This window comes from Bubalus bubalis, chromosome 1 (genome assembly GCF_019923935.1).
Source record: "Bubalus bubalis isolate 160015118507 breed Murrah chromosome 1, NDDB_SH_1, whole genome shotgun sequence".
NCBI classification, from domain to species: Eukaryota; Metazoa; Chordata; class Mammalia; order Artiodactyla; family Bovidae; genus Bubalus; species Bubalus bubalis.
This window is the reverse complement of record NC_059157.1, coordinates 111,108,614-111,130,526: the sequence shown is the minus strand read 5'-3', so window position 1 is coordinate 111,130,526 and position 21,913 is coordinate 111,108,614. Positions and strand designations below refer to the sequence as shown.

Genomic DNA, 21,913 nt, shown 5'->3' with positions numbered 1-21,913 from the left:
TAGTGGGAGACTTTAATACCCCACTCACACCTATGGATAAATCAACTAAACAGAAAATTAACATGGAAACACAAACTTTAAACAATACAATAGACCAGTTAGACCTAATTGATATCTATAGGACATTTCATCCCAGAACAATGAATTTCACCTTTTTCTCAAGCACGCACGGAATCTTTTCCAGGATAGATTACATCCTGGGCCATAAACCTTGGTAAATTCAAAAAAATTGATCATTCCAAGCATCTTTTCTGACCACAATGCAGTAAGATTAGATCTCAATTACAGGAGAAAAACTATTAAAAATTCCAACATATGGAGGCTGAACAACACACTGCTGAATAACCAACAAATCACAGAAGAATTCAAAAAAGAAATCAAAATATGCACAGAAACGAATGAAAATGAAACCACAACAACCCAAAACCTGTGGGACACTGTAAAAGCCGTCCTAAGGGGAAAGTTCATAGCAATACAGGCATACCTCAAGAAACAAGAAAAAAGTCAAATAAATAACCTAACTCTACACCTAAAGCAACTAGAAAAGGAAGAAATGAAGAACCCCAGGGTTAGTAGAAGGAAAGAAATCTTAAAAATTAGGGCAGAAATAAATGCCAAAGAAACAAAAGAGACCATAGCAAAAATCAACAAAGCCAAAAGCTGGTACTTTAAAAGGATAAATAAAATTGACAAACCATTAGCCAGACTCATCAAGAAACAAAGGGAGAAAATCAAATCAATAAAATTACAAATGAAAATGGAGAGATCACAAGAGATAACACAGAAATACAAAGGATCATAAGAGACTACTATCAGCAATTATATGCCAATAAAAAGGACAACGTGGAAGAAATAAATGGACAAATTCTTAGAAAATTACAACTTTCCAAAACTGGACCAGGAAGAAACAGAAAATCTTAACAGACCTATCACAAGCACGGAAATTGAAACTGTAATCAGAAATCTTCCAGCAAACAAAAGCCTAAGTCCAGACGGCTTCACAGCTGAATTCTACCAAAAATTTAGAGAGGATATAACACCTATCCTACTCAAACTCTTCCGGAAAATTGCAGAGGAAGGTAAACTTTCAAACTCATTCTGTGAGGCCACTATCACCCTAATACCAAAACCTGACAAAGATGCCACAAAAAAAAAAAAAAAAAAAACTACAGACCAATATCACTGATGAACATAGATGCAAAAATCCTTAACAAAATTCTAGCAATCAGAATCCAACAACACATTAAAAAGATCATACACCATGACCAAGTGGGCTTTATCCCAGGGGTGCAAGGATTCTTCAATATCCGCAAATCAATCAATGTAATGCACCACATTAACAAATTGAAAAATAAAAACCGTATGATTATCTCAATAGATGCAGAGAAAGCCTTTGACAAAATTCAACATCCATTTATGATCAAAACTCTCCAGAAAGCAGGAATAGAAGGAACATACCTCAACATAATCAAAGCTATATATGACAAACCCACAGCAAACATTATCCTCAATGGTGAAAAATTGAAAGCATTTCCTCTGACGTCAGGAACAAGACAAGGGTGTCCACTTTCACCATTACTATTCAACATAGTTTTGGAAGTTTTGGCCACAGCAATCAGAGCAGAAAAAGAAATAAAAGGAATCCAAATTGGAAAAGAAGAAGTAAAGCTCTCACTGTTTGCAGATGCCATGATCCTCTACAGAGAAAACCCTAAAGACTCCACCAGAAAATTACTAGACCTAATCAATGATTATAGTAAAGTTGCAGGATATAAAATCAACACACAGAAATCCCTTGCATTCCTATACACTAATAATGAGAAAACAGAAAGAGAAATTAAGGAAACAATTCCATTCACCATTGCAACGGAAAGAATATAATACTTAGGAATATATCTACCTAAAGAAACTAAAGACCTATATATAGAAAACTATAAAACACTGGTGAAAGAAATCAAAGAGGACACTAATAGATGGAGAAATATACCATGTTCATGGATTGGAAGAATCAATATAGTGAAAATGAGTATACTACCCAAAGCAATTTATAGATTCAATGCAATCCCTATCAAGCTACCAACGGTATTCTTCACAGAGCTAGAACAAATAATCTCACAATTTGTATGGAAATACAAAAAACCTCGAATAGCCAAAGCTATCTTGAGAAAGAAGAATGGAACTGGAGGAATCAACCTACCTGACTTCAGCTCTACTACAAAGCCACAGTCATCAAGACAGTATGGTACCGGCACAAAGACAGAAATATAGATCAATGGAACAAAATAGAAAGCCCAGAGATAAATCCACACACATATGGACACCTTATCTTTGACAAAGGAGGCAAGAATATACAATGGATTAAAGACAAACTCTTTAACAAGTGGTGCTGGGAAAACTGGTCAACCACTTGTAAAAGAATGAAACTAGAACACTTTCTAACACCATACACAAAAATAAACTCAAAATGGATTTAAAGATCTCAACGTAAGACCAGAAACTATAAAACTCCTAGAGGAGAACATAGGCAAAACACTCTCCGACATACATCACAGCAGGATCCTCTATGACCCACCTCCCAGAATATTGGAAATAAAAGCAAAAATAAACAAATGGGACCTAATTAACCTTAAAAGCTTCTGCACAACAAAGGAAATTATAAGCAAGGTGAAAAGACAGCCTTCAGAATGAGAGAAAATAATAGCAAATGAAGCAACTGACAAACAACTAATCTCAAAAATATACAAGCAACTCCTACAGCTCAATTCCAGAAAAATAAATGACCCAATCAAAAAATGGGCCAAAGAACTAAACAGACATTTCTCCAAAGAAGACATACAGATGGCTAACAAACACATGAAAAGATGCTCAACATCACATTATCAGAGAAATGCAAATCAAAACCACTATGAGGTACCAATTCACGCCAGTCAGAATGGCTGCGATCCAAAAGTCTACAAGCAATAAATGCTGGAGAGGGTGTGGAGAAAAGGGAACCCTCTTACACTGTTGGTGGGAATGCAAACTAGTACAGCCACTATGGAGAACAGTGTGGAGATTCCTTAAAAAACTGGAAATAGAACTGCCTTATGATCCAGCAATCCCACTGCTGGGCATACACACTGAGGAAACCAGAAGGGAAAGAGATACGTGTACCCCAATGTTCATCACAGCACTGTTCATAATAGCCAGGACATGGAAGCAACCTAGATGTCCATCAGCAGATGAATGGATAAGAAAGCAGTGGTACATATACACAGTGGAGTATTACTCAGCCATTAAAAAGAATGCATTTGAATCAGTTCTAATGAGGTGGATGAAACTGGAGCCTATTATACAGAGTGAAGTAAGCCAGAAAGAAAAACACCAATACAGTATACTAACGCATATATATGGAATTTAGGAAGATTAGGTAACAATAAACCTGTATACAAGACAGCAAAAGAGACACTGATGTATAGAACAGTCTTTTGGACTCTGTGGGAGAGGGAGAGGGTGGGATGATTTGGGAGAATGGCATTGAAACATGTATAATATCATACATGAAACGAGTCGCCAGTCCAGGTTCGATGCACGATACTGGATGCTTGGGGCTGGTGCACTGGGACGACCCAGAGGGATGGTATGAGGAGGGAGAAGGGAGGAGGGTTCAGGATGGGGAACACATGTATACCTGTGGTGGATTCATTTTGATATATGGCAAAACCAATACAATATTGTAAAGTTAAAAAACAAAAAATAAAAAAAAAGAAAAAGTTTCATCAAAACTTACATATAAAATGCCTTCAGTATTTTCACACAAATAATTGAGTTGTAAACTAAATATGGGAAAATGCTCTAATTTACTTTCCTTGAGTCTTTGTATCATTATGTTGAGGAAAAGAAGCTAGGATCAAAAGTTATATAGTATATAACTACACTTACATGACAGCTCAAAAAGGCAAAACTATAGTGACAAAGTACAGATCACCGGTTTCCAGAGGTTAAGAGTGGGGAAAGGTGTAATTGTTAAGGGACTGCAAAGATAATTTGGTGCATATGGAAATTTTCTGTATTCTTATTGTGGTGGCAATTTCAAGAATCTATACATTTGTGAAGAAAGCCGAGGGCTGAACTGTGGTGTTGGAGAAGACTCTTGAGAGTCCCTTGGACTGCAAGGAGATCCAACCAGTCCATTCTGAAGGAGATCAGCCCTGGGATTTCTTTGGAAGGAATGATGCTAAAGCTGAAACGCCAGTAGTTTGGCCACCTCATGCGAAGAGTTGACTCATTGGAAAAGACTCTGATGCTGGGAGGGATTGGGGGCAGGAGGAGAAGGGGACGACAGAGGATGAGATGGCTGGATGGCATCACCGACTTGATGGAGGTGAGTTTGGGTGAACTCCAGGAGATGGTGATGGACAGGGAGGACTGGTGTGCTGCGATTCAAGGGGTCGCAGAGTCGAACACAACTGAGCGACTGAACTGACTGAACTGATACATTTGCTAAAAAAAATCCACAGAACTGTACACCACGAGTATAATTTATAAAATAGATAATACAATAAAAAGCATTGAGATTTTGTCTCAATGAAGGCAAAAGGATTAAATGATAAATTGTGTAATATAACAAATGTGTAACATCTGTTGTGTATTTATGATGTTCCAGGTATTTTGTGAAGAACTTCACATGCATTATTGTATTTAATCTTTAAGATATACCAATTAGAGAACTACTACTATTATCCTCATTTAATAGATGGGTATACTAAAGCTTGGAGAATTTAACCACACATGAAGTCTATCTGTAGGTGGCCACAAAAGGAAGGGATTAAAAAACTAGCAGAGAGTAATTTTTATTAATGACAGAGAACCTGATAATGCTAGTGACAGCAGGTAAAGAGATCATTATTTGCTTTTTTTAAAAGGATAAAATTATGAAGCCTGAGGCCATTGTGACTGGAGTTGTAGCAAGCAAATTTGTGACTAGGGACTAATGATTCCTAAGCAAGTTTGTGAATGGCTAGTCCAAGATAATATTAAACAGAAAACATATGCTTTACATCTGTTATCTGTGCAGACCTTTAAGAGGCCCAGCTGCTGTAGCATACATGGTAAAGGAAAGTGAAGTCACTCAGTCATGTCTGATTCTTTGTGACCCCATGAGCCTACTAGGCTCCTCCACCCATGGGATTTTCCAGGCAAGAGTACTTGAATGGGTTGCCATTTCCTTCTCCAGGGGATATTCCTGACCCAGGGATCAAACCCAGATCTCCCACATTGCAGGCAAACGCTATACCATCTGAGCTACCAGGGAAGCCCTGCACACAAAGGTAAGGCTCTTATATAAAGTTCCTGCTCCTGCTAAAGCCATCCCATTTTCTTTACTTCACAAAGTATCTGCTATGTACGAGAAGGAGCAGAAATAGATTTATTTCTACTTGCAGACTATGGCCCACTTTGCTGTGGACTCAACTTCAGTGCTCCTGTTTTTGTAGTCTCTTTGTGTTCTGAGCTGTGGATCCACTGCTTCTAATATAGTTGTAAATCACAACAAACTGTAGAACAACAGTGTTCTACAGTGCACAGTAAGTCGCCTGATAGTAATTATATATTACGAATCATTATTTCACATTAGAAATCTGAATTATTTCTACACAAACTTCAACTACCAATAACTAGAACAAATCAATTTAGAATCATAGAAAAATATTAACAGTGTGAAAAAACATGGCTTTGATGATGATAACTGCTTTTTAAGAAATCCACTGTGGGCCTCTCATCAAATTTATGATGTTACAAACATCATGATGAGATAGGTACTGTTGATGAGAAAATTAAATTTTTAAAAAGTTAATTTTCAAGGTCACACAGCTGTTTTACTCCAATGATCGTAATCATTATGTTAAACTGTCTTGCCTTGAATTCCTGATTTCTGAATTACCTTTTCTTTGTTTATCCTTTTCTCCCTTCATCGGGAACCATCCTATCCTCCATCCCTTAAAATCCCATCCCAGGCATCGCCTTTCCTAAGAAGAATTCAGGGGTTTCTTCCTTCACTGTTCTCCTCCGTACTCCCTTTAGGCAGGGTTAAGTGCCCTTGAAGGGCAACACTGTATAACAACGGATGTAAATAATATTGAGCCTGAAGACTCAAGCAAAGTTAAAGTCATAAACACTGTTTTAAGAAGGAAAGAATATATGCAAAATATTTTCATCCACAATGATTAAATTTTAAATGTTTTAATAGTTTAGTTACAATAGTAATAAAACTGTGGTTATTTTTACTAGTTATGCTTAGTAACATTAGGCTAAGCTAAAGAGGTTTTGATCCATCTATCATACTTTGAGAATAGCTGCTATAAGCAAATATTATATGTACCTGTGATGACAGGAAAATATTCTAGTGTGAGCATTTAAGTAATATAAAGTAGAATTATCCAATTTAGACTTAAAACTAAGGTCTACACAAGATTTGTAATTATGGTAATTCTGGATGGGAATATTGCCATTAATAATTATTTTAAGCATAAAGAACATTGCCAATTGGATAGACAGGGAGGCCTGGCATGCTGCGATTCATGGGGTTGCAAAGAGTCGGACATGACTGAGTGTCTGATCTGATCTGATCTATAGATATAAGATAAATTTAATTAAATATTATTTTTAATTTTCTATACTTTAAAATTTAGTATCTTAAAATTTATACTATACCAATATACATAAATGTTTATATTCCCAACTAACTTTAATCTTTCCAAATTCAAAATGTAAGATCTTATGACCAACCTAGATAGCATATTGAAAAGCAGAGACATTACTTTGCCAACAAAGGTTCATCTAGTCAAGGCTATGGTTTTTCCTGTGGTCATGTATGGATGTGAGAGTTGGACTGTGAAGAAGGCTGAGCACTGAAGAATTGATGCTTTCGAACTGTGGGTTGGAGAAGACTCTTGAGAATCCCTTGGACTGCAAGGAGATCCAACCAGTCCATTCTGAAGGAGATCAGCCCTGGGATTTCTTTGGAAGGAATGATGCTAAAGCTGAAACTCCAGTACTTTGGCCACCTCATGGGAAGAGTTGACTCATTGGAAAAGACTCTGATGCTGGGAGGGATTGGGGGCAGGAGGAGAAGGGGACGACAGAGGATGAGATGGCTGGATGGCATCACTGACTTGATGGACATGAGTCTCAGTGAACTCCGGGAGTTGGTGATGGACAGGGAGGCCTGGCGTGCTGCGATTCATGGGGTCGCAGAGAGTCGGACACGACTGAGTGACTGATCTGATCTGATCTGATCTGATCTTAAAGTACTGAGACATATATTTAATTCATATATAACACTAATAGGTAAATAGCTTTTGCTGTTTAATAATGCTAAATGATTGCTACTTGCAACTGCATGGCCCAAAAGCCCTACATTGTTAAAATTAATGTATATAATACTTATCTGAATATTCATATAAATCTTTAAATAATTAAGAGTTACTATTTATAATAATATTGACATCATATACATACCCACTGAATAATAAATGTTATCAAGGAAAATTGCTGTTAATGTTAGTTAATATAATTATGTAAAACTCAACAATATATAAACATTAAAGGATATCTGTATTTCTTGTCGCTCTTTCTTACATATTTTTCCATAACCCCCCAAGTAAAAATGCATACCTGTTTCTACAAGTCTTGTATTCTACTTTAAGAATTGGTTTGCAAGATTCAGGTTTTCTTCCTTCTCTTTGACTTTTTCCTAAAGAAAGAAAAGGATTTTATTAAATATGAATTAAATTCTACTTATCCATGAGAATTTTTTAAAGGAATTTTTTAAGTAATTATGTATTTTTCATAATCAGATAGACATGTTTCTATGCATTATAACATTCTTGTTAAATTTATAAATGGTTTATTGAGCCCTAACAATTGACTGTTATATAATCAAGTTGTTTGTAAACATATTTTCATTGCTTCACATTCTTCATGTATAAATCTAGTATAAGGTTATTTTAATTACATAAGTTTCATGATAAACAACTGCAGAATTGAAGACACACACATATATACTTATCTGCATAATGAAATGCATTATGAAAATCCATACTAGGCTTTAAAAATTTCACCTATGAAACAAGAAAACCCTTTCATATGCAGAAAGACTTGTCACTTAAAACTTATGATACACTATGAAAATCATTGCATTTTAATCAAATTCATTGAAAGGAAAGTCCATTAGACAATGAACACAGGTGATATATTTCAAGATTTTTAAAAATTTTAATGATGAACTCTATTTACATAAAACAAAAATAATAGTTTCTTATAAGGGAAAGATTATGTTCAGATTCCATAAGAGTTTGAATAAAACATCAAGAAGAGTTGAAAATGGAAATAAGTATGTCATAGGTAGAAGTAAGCTTTATCTTTATAGTTATAATTTTACTTATTAATCTGTTTTTTAAGATGACACCTTTTATTTTAATAAATATTCTTACACTGCCAGAGCCATTTGTAGACAAAGAAACCTATCATGTAGAGAGATGTTTACAAGCATATAAGTTAAAATTTCATCACAGTTTCAGAATGGCAAAGACAAATCCAACTCGGAAGTCAGGACAGTTTTATCCAATTTGTTTAATGGCTATCCGCATACAGTATACCTTATCTGGTCCATGGCATGTTTTTTGAAATTCCCTTCTTTTTCTTTTACCTTATGTCAACTGAAGAAGCAACCCAATAATAAATATTGACCAATATCATTTATACTGTAAAAAAGAATTAGAAGTATCTATATTATATATGAAAAAGAATTGTTAACACTAAATATAGATCATTACAAAGGGACAACTTTGGCTCAGGGGCTCATTCTGTACAGTGGTCTTAGAGCTAGTCAGGGATTACTAAGTTTTGATAATGAATGGAATTAGAGAATTAAAGGAAGTAACAGACTTAGCAAAGAAGCCCATTATTCTCAGTTGATCTTCTTTCTACCCAGTGCTTCTTTGCTGCTGCTCCTGCTGCTAAGTCACTTCAGTCGTGTCCGACTCTGTGCGACCCCATAGATGGCAGCCCACCAGGCTCCCCCGTCCCTGGGATTCTCCAGGCAAGAACACTGGAGTGGGTTGCCATTTCCTTCTCCAATGCATGAAAGGAAAAAGTCAAAGTAAAGTCGCTCAGTCATGTCCGACTCTTAGCGACCTCATGGACTGCAGCCTACCAGGCTCCTCCGTCCATGGGATTTTCCAGGCAAGAGTACTGGAGTGCTTCTCTAGTCATTGCCAAACTATTAGTTGACCAAAACAGCATTTTTGCAATTGTGTGTGTAGATATGTACATATGTGTGTGTGTGTGTGTGTATATATATATATATATATATTTATATAAAACATCAATTACTCTTTTTCAATCAGTAAACATCAGTACCATGCACTGATTTTAGTAGAAAAGAATCATTGTTTAATTAACTAATGTTTTACTTCAATTTCCAACTCTGATTTATTTGAAGGTGAAAGCTTTCTGCTTTGATTATACTTATTGCCTGTTAGTAACTAAAATATGCTTAAATGTCATATTGTATAAAACAACATTGTCAATAACTGTGTTTATTGCTATTGCTTATTTTCACAGTATTGTAGTAAGTGGGAGGGTACAGAGAAATAACTACCAAGAAGCTTAAAGTTTATCATTTTCAAAATTTTTTTGTTTAGTAATGAAAATAAATATGAGGTACCATAAATGATTGATAGACATGAAGTACTTTAGGAGTGGAGAATAAAATTGTGGTTTCCTTTTGTAACAGAAGATTTTGTAGAATTTTACAGAAGACTTCCTAGATACTAAACTCAGAACTAAAAGACCGAAGTTGGCTAGAAGAGTATAAGAAAAGACATGAAGGCAGAATGTTGAGGGAATATGCCCAGTATGATGAGAGAATAATGCATAAGCCAAACTGGGCAGATTAAAATATTAATGTAGAAGAAGAGAGGAAAGAATGCTGATGAGGAACAAAAGAGCCATATAGTGGCAAATAAGACAGATTTGCCATGTAGACAAGGGAGAGCCACTGGAAACTTCCAAGTTGAGAAATAATATGCGCAAAGCAATGGCTCAGAAATATTAATATGGGTTTATTTAATAAAGACATTTTGAGGATGTAAGATACTGATGATGGAAAACAAGAAGATAATTACAAATGTTCAGGAAAAACAGGGAGGAAAAAAACTGAAGTAAAAAGTCTCAAAGAAAGGGACGATACTATTAATCACACCAACATATGCATTATGGGAATATTAGAAGGAGAGAAAGGAGAAAACATTCACAAAAATATTGGCTGAAATTTTTCTAAATTATTTGAAAAACATTATTTATACATCTAAGAACCTCAAAAAAACTCCATGTAGGATAAAAAAGTCAATCTACTCCCAGACACATCAAGGTAAAAATGCTAAAAGAAAAAAGAATCTTGAAATAAGCAAGAGAAAAATGATTCATTGTTTATAAGGGAGCCCCAATAAGGTTAATAGCTGAGACTCTTATCAGAAACAATAAGTCAAAAGGCAGCAAAATGACATACTTAATTTACTGGGAAAAGAAACCCTGTTAACCAAGAATCTTATATTCATCAAAATCAATTCAATAATCATTATCAAAATAATTTGAAATATTCAAAATGAAATAATTTTGATTATTTCACCTTTCAAAAATGAAGGTGAAATAAAGATGTTTCCAGATAACAAAAACTGAGAGAATGTGTTGCAAGCAGAGCTCCCTTACAAAAAATACAAAGAAGTTCTTTAGGCTGAAAGAGTAATATGAACCTATATAGAAAGATTATAAGTAATTAATGTACGTAATTATAAAAGACAGTATAATTACACATTTCCTCTCCAATCTTAACTGATTTAATAAGCAATGTAAAAATTAATATGTATATAATTGTAATATGGGATACTTATTTGAAAATAAGAACACAGAGAAGGTTGATGGGAGCAAGGCTACACTGGAGGGAGAAAAGGACACCAAATGGTAACTTGAATCCACAAGAACAAAGGAAGAGAACCACAAATAAGCAGCAAAAAGGCTAACGTAACAACTTCTATACATACGTGTGTGTGTGTGTGTGTGTGTGTGTGTGTAGTAGTCGCTCAGTCAATCGTGTCCAACTCTTTGTGACCCCATGGACTGTAGCTCGCCAGGCTCCCCTGTTCATGGAATTCTCCAGGCAAGAATAGTAGAGTGGGTTGCCATTCCCTTCTCCAAGGGATCTTCCCAACCCAGGAATTGAACCTGGGTCTTCCACCTTGCAGGCAGATTCTTTACCATTTGAACCACTAGGGAAGCCCCTATACATACATACCCTTGACTAAATATTCAAAGAAAAAAATATTTTTAGAATAATATATGCTACAACACACTAAACCATCTGAGATGAAGCCTAAGCAGTGCAGAGAGGGAAATTTATACCTATGAGCAGCTATATTAAAAAAGAATATATGTGAGGAGGGAAGTGGGAGGGGGGTTATGGATGGGAAACACGTGGACACCCATGGCGGATTCATGTTGATGTATGGCAAAACCAATACAATATTGTTAAGTAATTAGCCTCCAATTAAAATAAATAAATTTATATTAAAAATAAATAAAAATATTGAAAATAAATAAGAATATATGAAATCACTAACCTAACCATTCACCTAAGTCACAGAATAAAATAACAACATAAACCTGAAGCAAACAGAAAGAAGGAAATAATAAAGATTTGAGCAGAAATTAATGAAATATTGGGCTTCCGTTGTGGCTCTGCTGGTAAAGAATCTTCCTGCAATGTGGGAGACCTGGGTTCAATCCCTGGGTTGGGAGGATCCCCTGGAGAAGGGAAAGGCTAACCACTCCAATATTCTGGTCTGGAGAATTCCATGGACTGTATAGTCCATGGGGTCACAAAGAGTCGGACATGACTGAGTAACTTTCACTTCACTTTAATGAAGTATTAATAAAATAGAAAAAATATATATCAATAGAAAATCAATAAACTGAAATCTGGTTCTCTGAAAAGATCAGTAAAATAGCTGAACTGACCAGAAAAGACAGAGACAGAGATAAAAGACTTAAATTCTGCCACCAATTCTCCTACCATTCTCCTAAAAACAAAAGAGGAAATATTTGCCAACTAATTCTATAAAACTATTAGTACCATCCATTGTATGAGATCAAACATCCTGATATGAGGCTAAGACAGAAATATAACAATGAAGAAGTGAGGTTTTTCTAAATAATGGAAATATGGTTACCATCAGAAAAACCAGTTACTATAATATACCATATCAATAGAATAAAGAACAAAAATTACACAATTATCTCAACAGACTAAAAAGGCATCTGATGAAGTCCGACACTCTTTTGATTAAACAAAAGCTTCAACAAAGGGAAAAAAAAAGATTTCCTCAACTTGATAAAAGACTATGAATAGAAACCCAGAGCTTACCATCATATTTACTGGTGAAAGAAGAAAAACTTTCCCTCCATGATCAAAAACAACTGAAGAGAGATCAAGATGGTGGAATAGAACCATGTGGAGCTCATATCCTCCCACAGATACATTAAAAATACATCTACATGGCGGATTCATTTTGATATTTGGCAAAACTAATACAATTATGTAAAGTTTAAAAATAAAATTAAAAAACAAAAAAATACATCTACATGTGGAACAATTCTCATAGATTCCTACTGAATACTGGTGGAAGAGCTCATGTGATCAAAACTGCAGGAAAGATCATCACGTAAGCAGGAAGGACAAAAGGGGGGGGAAAAAAGCAATCAGGACAGAACCTGCACCCCTGGGAGGGATCTGTAAAAGAAGAAAGGTTCCTTCACCCTGGGAACCCCCTTCAACGGCTGGGAGATCAACAGTGAAAAACAGGGAGCTTCAGAGGCTCAGAGGAGAGTGTAGCAGCCAGCTTGTGGAAGGCAGAACAAACAGAGATTAGCACAGATGGTCCTGGCTACCTCACTTGCAGTCTCCAGATGGAGATGGTTGTCTGTGGTGCTCACTGGGGGCTGGGTGCTAAAACTTGGGCTTCAGTGGATAGACCCAGGGAGAGACCTGAGGTTAGCTGTGCAGAGGCAGTCTGAAAGGGCTAGAGTATGCCCTAGGCTGTATCTAGGGGTACACAGGATGGAGCCTGATTCTGCCACTGAAGCCCCACTGTTAATGCGCAAGAATGGAGGGGCAGGGCCCCACCAAAACATGCTCACAGTGGGCACGGCTCTGCCCCTGTGAGCTCTGGGCGTGCACAAGCACCATGGACTGTCCACACACAGAGGGAAGGCTGAAATCTACATTGATCCCCAGGAGCTGGAGCCGCATGACTTTAGAAGCAGGGCTGAAATTTGAGCAGTGTCCTGTCGGCTTTGGAGGACTTATGCCGTAGGCTCCTTTGTAAGCTCAGAGCCTGTGAGACATTCAAGCAGACTACTGGTAGTCCCAGGGTTGGGTGGGTCTGGCATTAGTAGCTGCCAGAACAAGCAAAGGCAGGGCGAATGTCTGGATTGACCCCTCAGGTCTCACAGCGGTGCCTGGTGCCTGACCAGTGGATCTGTGCCTGCATACCTATGCTGGTGCACTGGTGAGCACAGTGCCTGAGGAACATCTGGGCTGATTGCTTGCACTTTCATGATGAGGAAGGGCCGAGGGCAGTGCCAACAAGAGCATACTCATGAGTGAGACCACACTTCCCAGCAGACAGTTCCTGGGGAGGAACACTTAGTGCCTCGTCCCCCAGTGAAGTGTTTCACTCTCACCTACTTCACACCACAGCTCAGAAATGGATCTAGGAGCTACTACTCCAACAACTGGGAGCAGACCCTATCCCCAACAGGGCTGTGACAACCACACAGCAAAACGGAGGCCCCATTCAACATTCAAGGCAGGCTGTGATCACCACGATACCAGTCTCACCCATTATCAAGAGGATAATGGGCAGCACACAATGAGGAAAGCTGAGGCAGGCATCCATACTAAAAACAGCCCTCTCGCCAAAAATATTACACAGACACAGGCTACACAGGGATACCCACATAAAAAACAGCCCTTTAAGACCACAGTGGACAACTGTTTCTTCTAAATTCACAGAGTCAAAGAAATCTAAGTAAAATGAAGAAGCAGCAGTACCACTTCCAATTAAAAGAACAAGAGAAATCCCATGAAAGAACAAACAAATCTCTCCAGTCTTGGAGTTCAAAAAAGAAGACTAATAAAAATACTGACAGAATTAAGAAAGGTTATCAATAGGAATTAAGAAAGGCAGATCACTGAACAAGGAACTAGAGGGAGGAGGGTTCAGGATGGGGAACACATGTATACCTGTGGCGGATTCATTTTGATATTTGGCAAAACTAATACAATTATGTAAAGTTTAAAAATAAAATAAAATTAAAAAAAAAAAAAAGAAGAGCCAATTAAAATTAGAAAACTAATTTTCTGAGACAAAAGCTAAGCTGAAAGCAATAAATACCGAACTTAACAATTCAGAAGAACAAATAAGTGATCTGGAAGAAAAGAATGGAAATCATGCATCAGAACAACAGACAGATGAAAAAAAAATGAAAGCAATATAAAAGACCTATTACACACATAATAGGGATCCCAAAGAAGAAGAAAGAGAAAAGAGGATTGAAAATATATTGGAAGAAATTATGGAAAAATTTTCCCAAAGCTAAGGAAACAAACTAGGCACAAGAAGCACAGCGGGTCCAAAACAGGAAGAACCCAGACAGACTTACACCAAGATATATCATAATTAAACAGAGGATTCTAAAGGCAGCAAAAGAAAAAAAAAAAAGTAGGTTACAGGGAACCGCCATAAGGCTATCATCTGGTTTCTCTACAGAAACCTTGCAGACCAGAGGGGACTATTATGTTATATACAAAGCTCTGGAAGGGAAAATTCTGTAACCTAAGATACTCTATCCAGTAAGATTATAATTTAGAAATTCCACAGATAAGCAAAAGCTAAAGGAATACAGCAATAGAACTATTGAAAGGACTACTGAAAGGACTTATCTAAGTAGAAAAGAAGCAAGAATCTATAGGAAAGAGAAAATCACAATTGGAAAGCAAATCACTTAAATAGGTCAGTACTTGAATTAAAAAAGTTTTTTTGAAAGTGATGATAATTACAATGAATAGCAAAAGAATAAACATGATGATGTAAAACAGTATATCAAAATCATGAAATGTTGGGGAGGGCTGTAAGAAAATGAAGATTTTTTAAAAAATGTCTTTGAGCCTATATGACTACCAGCCTAAGCAAGTAGATATGGTATCGGGTTAACACACTTGAAAAATTTTTACCACAAATCAAAAACAAAATAAATAGATGCACAAAAAACAAACAAACAAAAAAGGAATTAGTTTCTGCTATACAACAAAGTGAATCAACTAGATGTACACATATAGCCCCTCGTTCTAAAGCCTCCCTATCACCCCCTCATCCCATCGCTCCGTGTCTCACAGAGCACTGAGCTGAGCTCCCTGTGCTATACAGCAGCTTCTCACTAGCTGTCCCTTTTACACATGGTAGTGTGTATACACACATCAGTGCTACTCTCCCAGTTTGTCCCACCCACTCCTTCCCGTCTGTGTCCACAGGTCCAATTATGCTCCAATAAAAATAAATATTTTTTAAAGTTTTTGGTAAATAAGGTGCCAAGTACATGAAAAAAAAAAAAAACAAAAGAAAACACAAGCATAATACAAAAGAAACTTATCAAACCATAAAAAGACAGAAAGAAGAGAACAAAGAAGAAATACAAAATCAACTAGAAAATAAGATTTAAAATGGCATTAAATTTATATCTATCAATAATTACCTTAAGTGTCAATGCATTGGAGCAATGTAAATGCTCCAATCAAAGGCACAGAGTGGCAGACTCTATAATGAGACAAGAGACTACAATATGCTGCCTATGAGACATTAATTAACACGTAGACACATACTGAAAGTGAGGCAATGGAAAAAGATATTCCATGCAAATAGAAGCAGAAGAAAGAGATGGTGGTAAAAAGAATGCTATACCATGACTAAGTGCAATTTATCCCAGATGTGTAAGGCTGGTTCAACGTTCAAAAACTAATTAATGTAGTCCATCACATCAATAAGACAAAAAGGAAAAAATATATCACCATATAAAGATGCATAAGAAGCATGTGACAAAATCCAATACCCATTCATGACAAAAACTCCCAGTAAACTAGAAATGAAACGTGCAGAAACTTAAAGGGCCTTCTCAGGAACAGACACTTGAATGTGTCCTCAACCTCTTGCTTTTAGAAGAAGCTTTAGCCTCCTAAATCAGATTGATTATATTCTTTGCAACCAAAGATGGAGAAGCTCTATACAGTCAGCAAAAACAAGACCAGGAGCTGATGGTGGCTCAGATCGTGAACTCCTTATTGCCAAATTCAGACTTAAATTGAAGAAGTAGGGAAAACCTCTAGACCATTCAGATATGACCTAAATCAAATCACTTATGATTATACACTGAAAGTGAGAAATAGATTTAATGGACTAGATCTGATAGTGCCTGAAGAACTACGGATGGAGGTTCGTGATATTGTACAGGAGACAGGGATCAAGACCATCCCCATGGAAAAGAAATGCAAAAAAAGCAAAATGGCTGAGGAGGCCTTACAAATAGCTGTGAAAAGAAGAGAAGCAAAAAGCAAAGGAGAAAAGGAAAGATATAAGCATCTGAATGCAGAGTTCCAAAGAATAGCAAGGAGAGAAAAGAAAGCCTTCCTCAGTGATCAATGCAAAGAAATAGAGGAAAACAACAGAATAGGAAACACTAGAGATCTCTTCAATAAGATTAGAGATACCAAGGGAACATTTCATGCAAAGATGGGCTCGATAAAGGACAGAAATGATATGGACCTAACAGAAGCAGAAGATATTAAGAAAAGGTGGCAAGAATACACAGAAGAATTGTACAAAAAAGATCTTCACGACCCAGATAATCACGATGGTGTGATCACTGACCTAGAGCCAGACATCCTGGAATGTGAAGTCAAGTGGGCCTTAGAAAGCATCACTACGAACAAAGCTAGTGGAGGTGATGGAATTCCAGTTGAGCTATTCCAAATCCTGAAAGATGATGCTGTGAAAGTGCTGCACTCAATATGCCAGCAAATTTGGAAAACTCAGCAGTGGCCACAGGACTGGAAAAGGTCAGTTTTCATTCCAACCCCAAAGAAAGGCAATGCCAAAGAATGCTCAAACTACCACACAGTTGCACTCATCTCACACGCTAGTAAAGTAATGCTCAAAATTCTCCAAGCCAGGCTTCAGCAAGACATGAACTGTGAACTTCTAGATGTTCAAGCTGGTTTTAGAAAAGGCAGAGGAACCAGAGATCAAATTGCCAACATTCGCTGGATCATCGAAAAAGCAAGAGAGTTCCAGAAAAACATCTATTTCTGCTTTATTGACTATGCCAAAGCCTTTGACTGTGTGGATCACAATAAACTGTGGAAAATTCTGAAAGAGATGGAAATACCAGACCACCTGACCTGCCTCTTAAGAAACCTATATGTAGGTCAGGAAGCAACAGTTAGAACTGGACATGGAACAACAGACTGGTTCCAAATAGGAAAAGGAGTACATCAAGGCTGTATATTGTCACCCTGCTTATTTAACTTATTTAATCAAGACTGCCAGGAGAAATATCAATAACCTCAGATATGCAGATGACACCACCCTTATGGCAGAAAGTAAAGAGGAACTAAAGAGCCTCTTGATGAAAGTGAGAGAGGAGAGGGAAAAAGTTGGCTTAAAGCTCAACATTCAGAAAACGAAGATCATGGCATCTGGTCCCATCACTTCATGGGAAATAGATGGGGAAACAGTGGAAACAGTGTCAGACTTTATTTTTCTGGGCTCCAAAATCACTACAGATGCTGACTGCAACCATGAAATTAAAAGACGCTTACTCCTTGGAAGCAAAGTTATGACCAGCCTAGACAGCATATTAAAAAGCTTTTTAATAACATTACTTTGCCAACAAAGGTCCATCTAGTCAAGGCTATGGTTTTTCCAGTGGTCATGTATGGATGTGAGAGTTGAACCGTGAAGAAAGCTGAGCTCCAAAGAATTGATGCTTTTGAACTGTGGTGTTGGAGAAGACTCTTGAGAGTCCCTTGGACTGCAAGGAGATCCAACCAGTCTATCTTAAAGGAGATCAGTCCTGGGTGTTCATTGGAAGGACTGATGCTAAAGCTGAAACTCCAGTACTTTGGCCCCCTCATGCAAAGAGCTAACTCATTGGAAAAGACTCTGATCCTGGGAGGGACTGGGGGCAGGAGGAGAAGGGGACGACAGAGGATGAGATGGCTGGATGGAATCACTGACTCGATGGACATGAGTTTGAGTAAACTCTGGGAGTTGGTGATGGACAGGGAGGCCTGGCGTGCTGTGATTCACGGGGTCACAAAGAGTCAGACATGACTGAGCAACTGTACTGAACTAAAACTAGCTTTACAAAAATATTAAAGGAACTTCTCTAGGTAAAAAAGAAAAGGCCACAATTAGAAACAAGAAAATCATAACATGAAAAAGCTCACTAGTAAAGCAAAGATACAGTAAAGGTTCAAAACCATCCATACACAAAATCAGTAGGGAGGTTAAAAGATGAGTCATTAAATCATCTACATCCACAATAAACAGTTAAGGGATACACAAAACAATTAGATGCAAAATATGTTATCAAAAATAGTAATCGTGAGGGGGAAGAGAGTATACATGCAAGGTTTTTGAAATGCATTTGAAAGTAAGAGATAAGCAACTTAAAACAATCATGTATATATAGATTGCTATACAAAAACCTCTTGATAGTGACAAATCCAAAAGCAATAACAGATGCCTAGATAAACAGAAAAGGAAAAAAAATCCACGCATAACACTCAAGATAGTCATCAAATCACAAGAAAATAGAACAAGAGAAGAAGAAAGCGGGGGGAAGCTACAAATCAAATCCAAAACAATTTACAAAAATAATGGCAAGAACATAAAAATTGATAACTGCCTTAAATATAGCTGGACCAAAAGCTTCCACCAAAAGATATAGGATGGCTGAATGATACAAAAACAAGACCCACAAATATGCTGCTTATAAGAGACCCATTTCAGATCTAGAGACACATACAGACTGAAAGTGAGGGGATGGAAAAAAGGTATTCCATGCAAATAGAAATCAAAAGAAAGCTGAGGCAGCAATACTTACATACAACAAAGTGACTTTTAAATAAAGACTGTTATAAGAGAGAAAGAAGGACACTACATAATGATCAAGGAATGATTCCAAGAAGAAGATTCAATTGTAAATATATATGCACCCAGCATAGGAGCACCTCAATATATAAGGCAAATGCTAACAGCCATAAAAGGAGAAATTGACGGTAACACAGTAAGAGTGGGAAACTTTAACGCCCCACTTTCATCAATGGACAGAACATCCAGAAAAGAAATCAGTAATAAAACACAGGCCATAAATAACACATTAGAGCAAATAACACATTAGAGCAAACTGATATTTATAGAGCATTCCATCAAAAAGCAGAACACACATTCTTTTCAAGTGCACATGGAACATTCTTCAGGATAAATTATACTAGGCCACAAAAAAAAGAAAAAAGCCCTCAATAAATGTAAGAAAACTGATATCATATTAAGTATCTTTTCCAAGAAAAACACTATGAGAACTAGAAGTCAATCAACTACAAGAAAAAAAATGTAAAAAATGCAAATACATGAAGGCTAAACAATATGCTACTTAACAATCAGTGGATCATTGAAAATATCAAAGAGGAAATAAAAAAATACCTAGACATAAATGAAAATGAAAAATTATCCAAAACATGAGATGCAGCAGAAGCAGTTCTAAGAGAAAAATTTATAGTATATACAGGTTTACCTCAGGAAACAAGAAAAATCTCAAATAAGCAACATCTAACCTTAGGCCTAAAGCAACTGGAAAAAGAACAAACAAAACTGAAAGTTAGTACAACAAAAGAAATCATAAAGATGACAGCAGAAACAAAATTGAGTCTAAGAAAAAATAAAAATGATCAGTAAAAGTAAAAGCTGGTTCTTTGAAAATATAAACAAAATTGATAAATCCTTTGCCAGACTCATTGAGAAAAAAAGGAGAGGGCTCACTCAAATCAATAAAACCAGAAAAGAAAGAAAAATTATAACCCACACCACAGACATACAAAGGATCATAAGAGACTACTATGAACAACTATATGCCAATAAAATGGGCAACCTAAGAGAAATGGACAAATTCTCAGAAAGGCACACCTTCCCAAGACTAAACCAGGAAGAAATAGGAAATATGAGCAGTCCAGTAATGAAACTGAGTGATTAATTAAAAACTCTCAACAAGCAAAAGTCCAGAACAAATTGACTTCATGGGTGAATCCTAACGAACATTTATAGAAGAGTTAGAACCTATCCTTCTCAAACTATTTAAAAAACTGCAGAGGAAGGAAAGCTTCTGAACTCATTCTATGGCATCACCCTGATACCAAAACCAGACCAAGATATCACACACAAATAAGAAAATTATAGGGAAATTTCACTGATGAACATAAATGAAAAAATCCTCAACAGAATACTAACAAACCAAATCAAACAATACATAAAAGAATGATATACCATGAAAAATGGAATTCATCCCAAGGATAATAATTTTTAAATATCCACAAATCAGTGTGATACACCATATCAACATATTGAAGAATAAAAACCATATGATCATCTTAATAGGTGCAGAATGGTTTTGATAAAAATCAACATTTATTTATGACAACTCTCTAGAAAGAGGACACAGAGAAAACATACCTCAACATAATAAAGGCCATATTTGACAAACCCACAGCTAATATCATGAAGTGAAAGTGTTCCTCTCTCAGTCATGTCCAACTCTCTGCAATCCCATGGACTGTAGCTCACCAGACTCCTCTGTCCACGGGAATTCTTCAAGCAAAAATACTGAAGTGGGCAGAAGTATCGCCCTTCTCCAGGGGATCTTCCCAACCTAGGGATCAAATTCTGGTCTCCCACATTACAGGCAGATTTTTTACCATCTGAGCCACCAGGGAAGGCCCAACTAACACCATAATCAATGGTAAAAAGCTGAAAGCATTTCTTCTAAGATCAAGAACAAAAAAAGGACATTCACTCTGTCAACATAGTTGTGAAGTTCTAGCCATGACAATCATACAACAAAAAGAAACAAAAGAAATCCAAACTGGAAAGGAAGACATAAAAGTGTCATTGTTTGCAGATGGCACAATACTATACATAGAAAATTCAAAATATACTACCAAAAAATTATCAGAGCTCATCAATGAATTCAGTAAAGTTGTAGGATAAAAATCAATATACAGAAATCTGTTGCATTTCTATACATTAACAATGGACTGTAAGAAAGAAAATTTAAGGAATAGTACCATTTACTATGATTTCAAAAAGAAAAAAACCTAGGAATAAACCTGCCTAGGGAGGCAAAAGACTGGTATGCCAAAAACTATAAGCCACTGATGAAAGAAATTAAAGAAGACACAGATGGAAAGAAAATACTATGGTCTTGGATTGGAAGAATCAATATTGTTTAAAAAAAACATAATATCAAGGCAATCTATAGATTCAGTGTAATCCTTGTCAAATTACCACCATGTTTTCACAGAACTGAAACAAATAATTTAAAAATTTGTATGGAAACACAAAAGACTTTGAATAGCCAAAGAAATACTGAGAAAGAAAGATGGAGCTGGATGGATCAGGTGCCATGACTTCAGACTATATTCCAAAGCAATAGAAACCAAGACAGTATGGTACTTGCAGAAAAAGAGAAATATAGATCAACAGTACAT

At 36.5% G+C, this 21,913-nt stretch overlaps 1 protein-coding gene across 6 annotated transcripts in view; it reads right to left on the bottom strand.

The window, feature by feature from the left end:
• The window catches only part of STXBP5L (syntaxin binding protein 5L), a 447,507-nt gene that overhangs the window by 153,495 nt on the left and 272,099 nt on the right, over positions 1–21,913 (bottom strand). For all 6 annotated transcript variants that reach the window (XM_044942363.2, XM_044942382.2, XM_044942371.2 and 3 more), the window contains exon 10: positions 7,654–7,732. In XM_044942363.2, the coding sequence (XP_044798298.2) occupies positions 7,654–7,732 (79 nt within the window). The remainder of the gene's footprint in view (positions 1–7,653; positions 7,733–21,913) is intronic.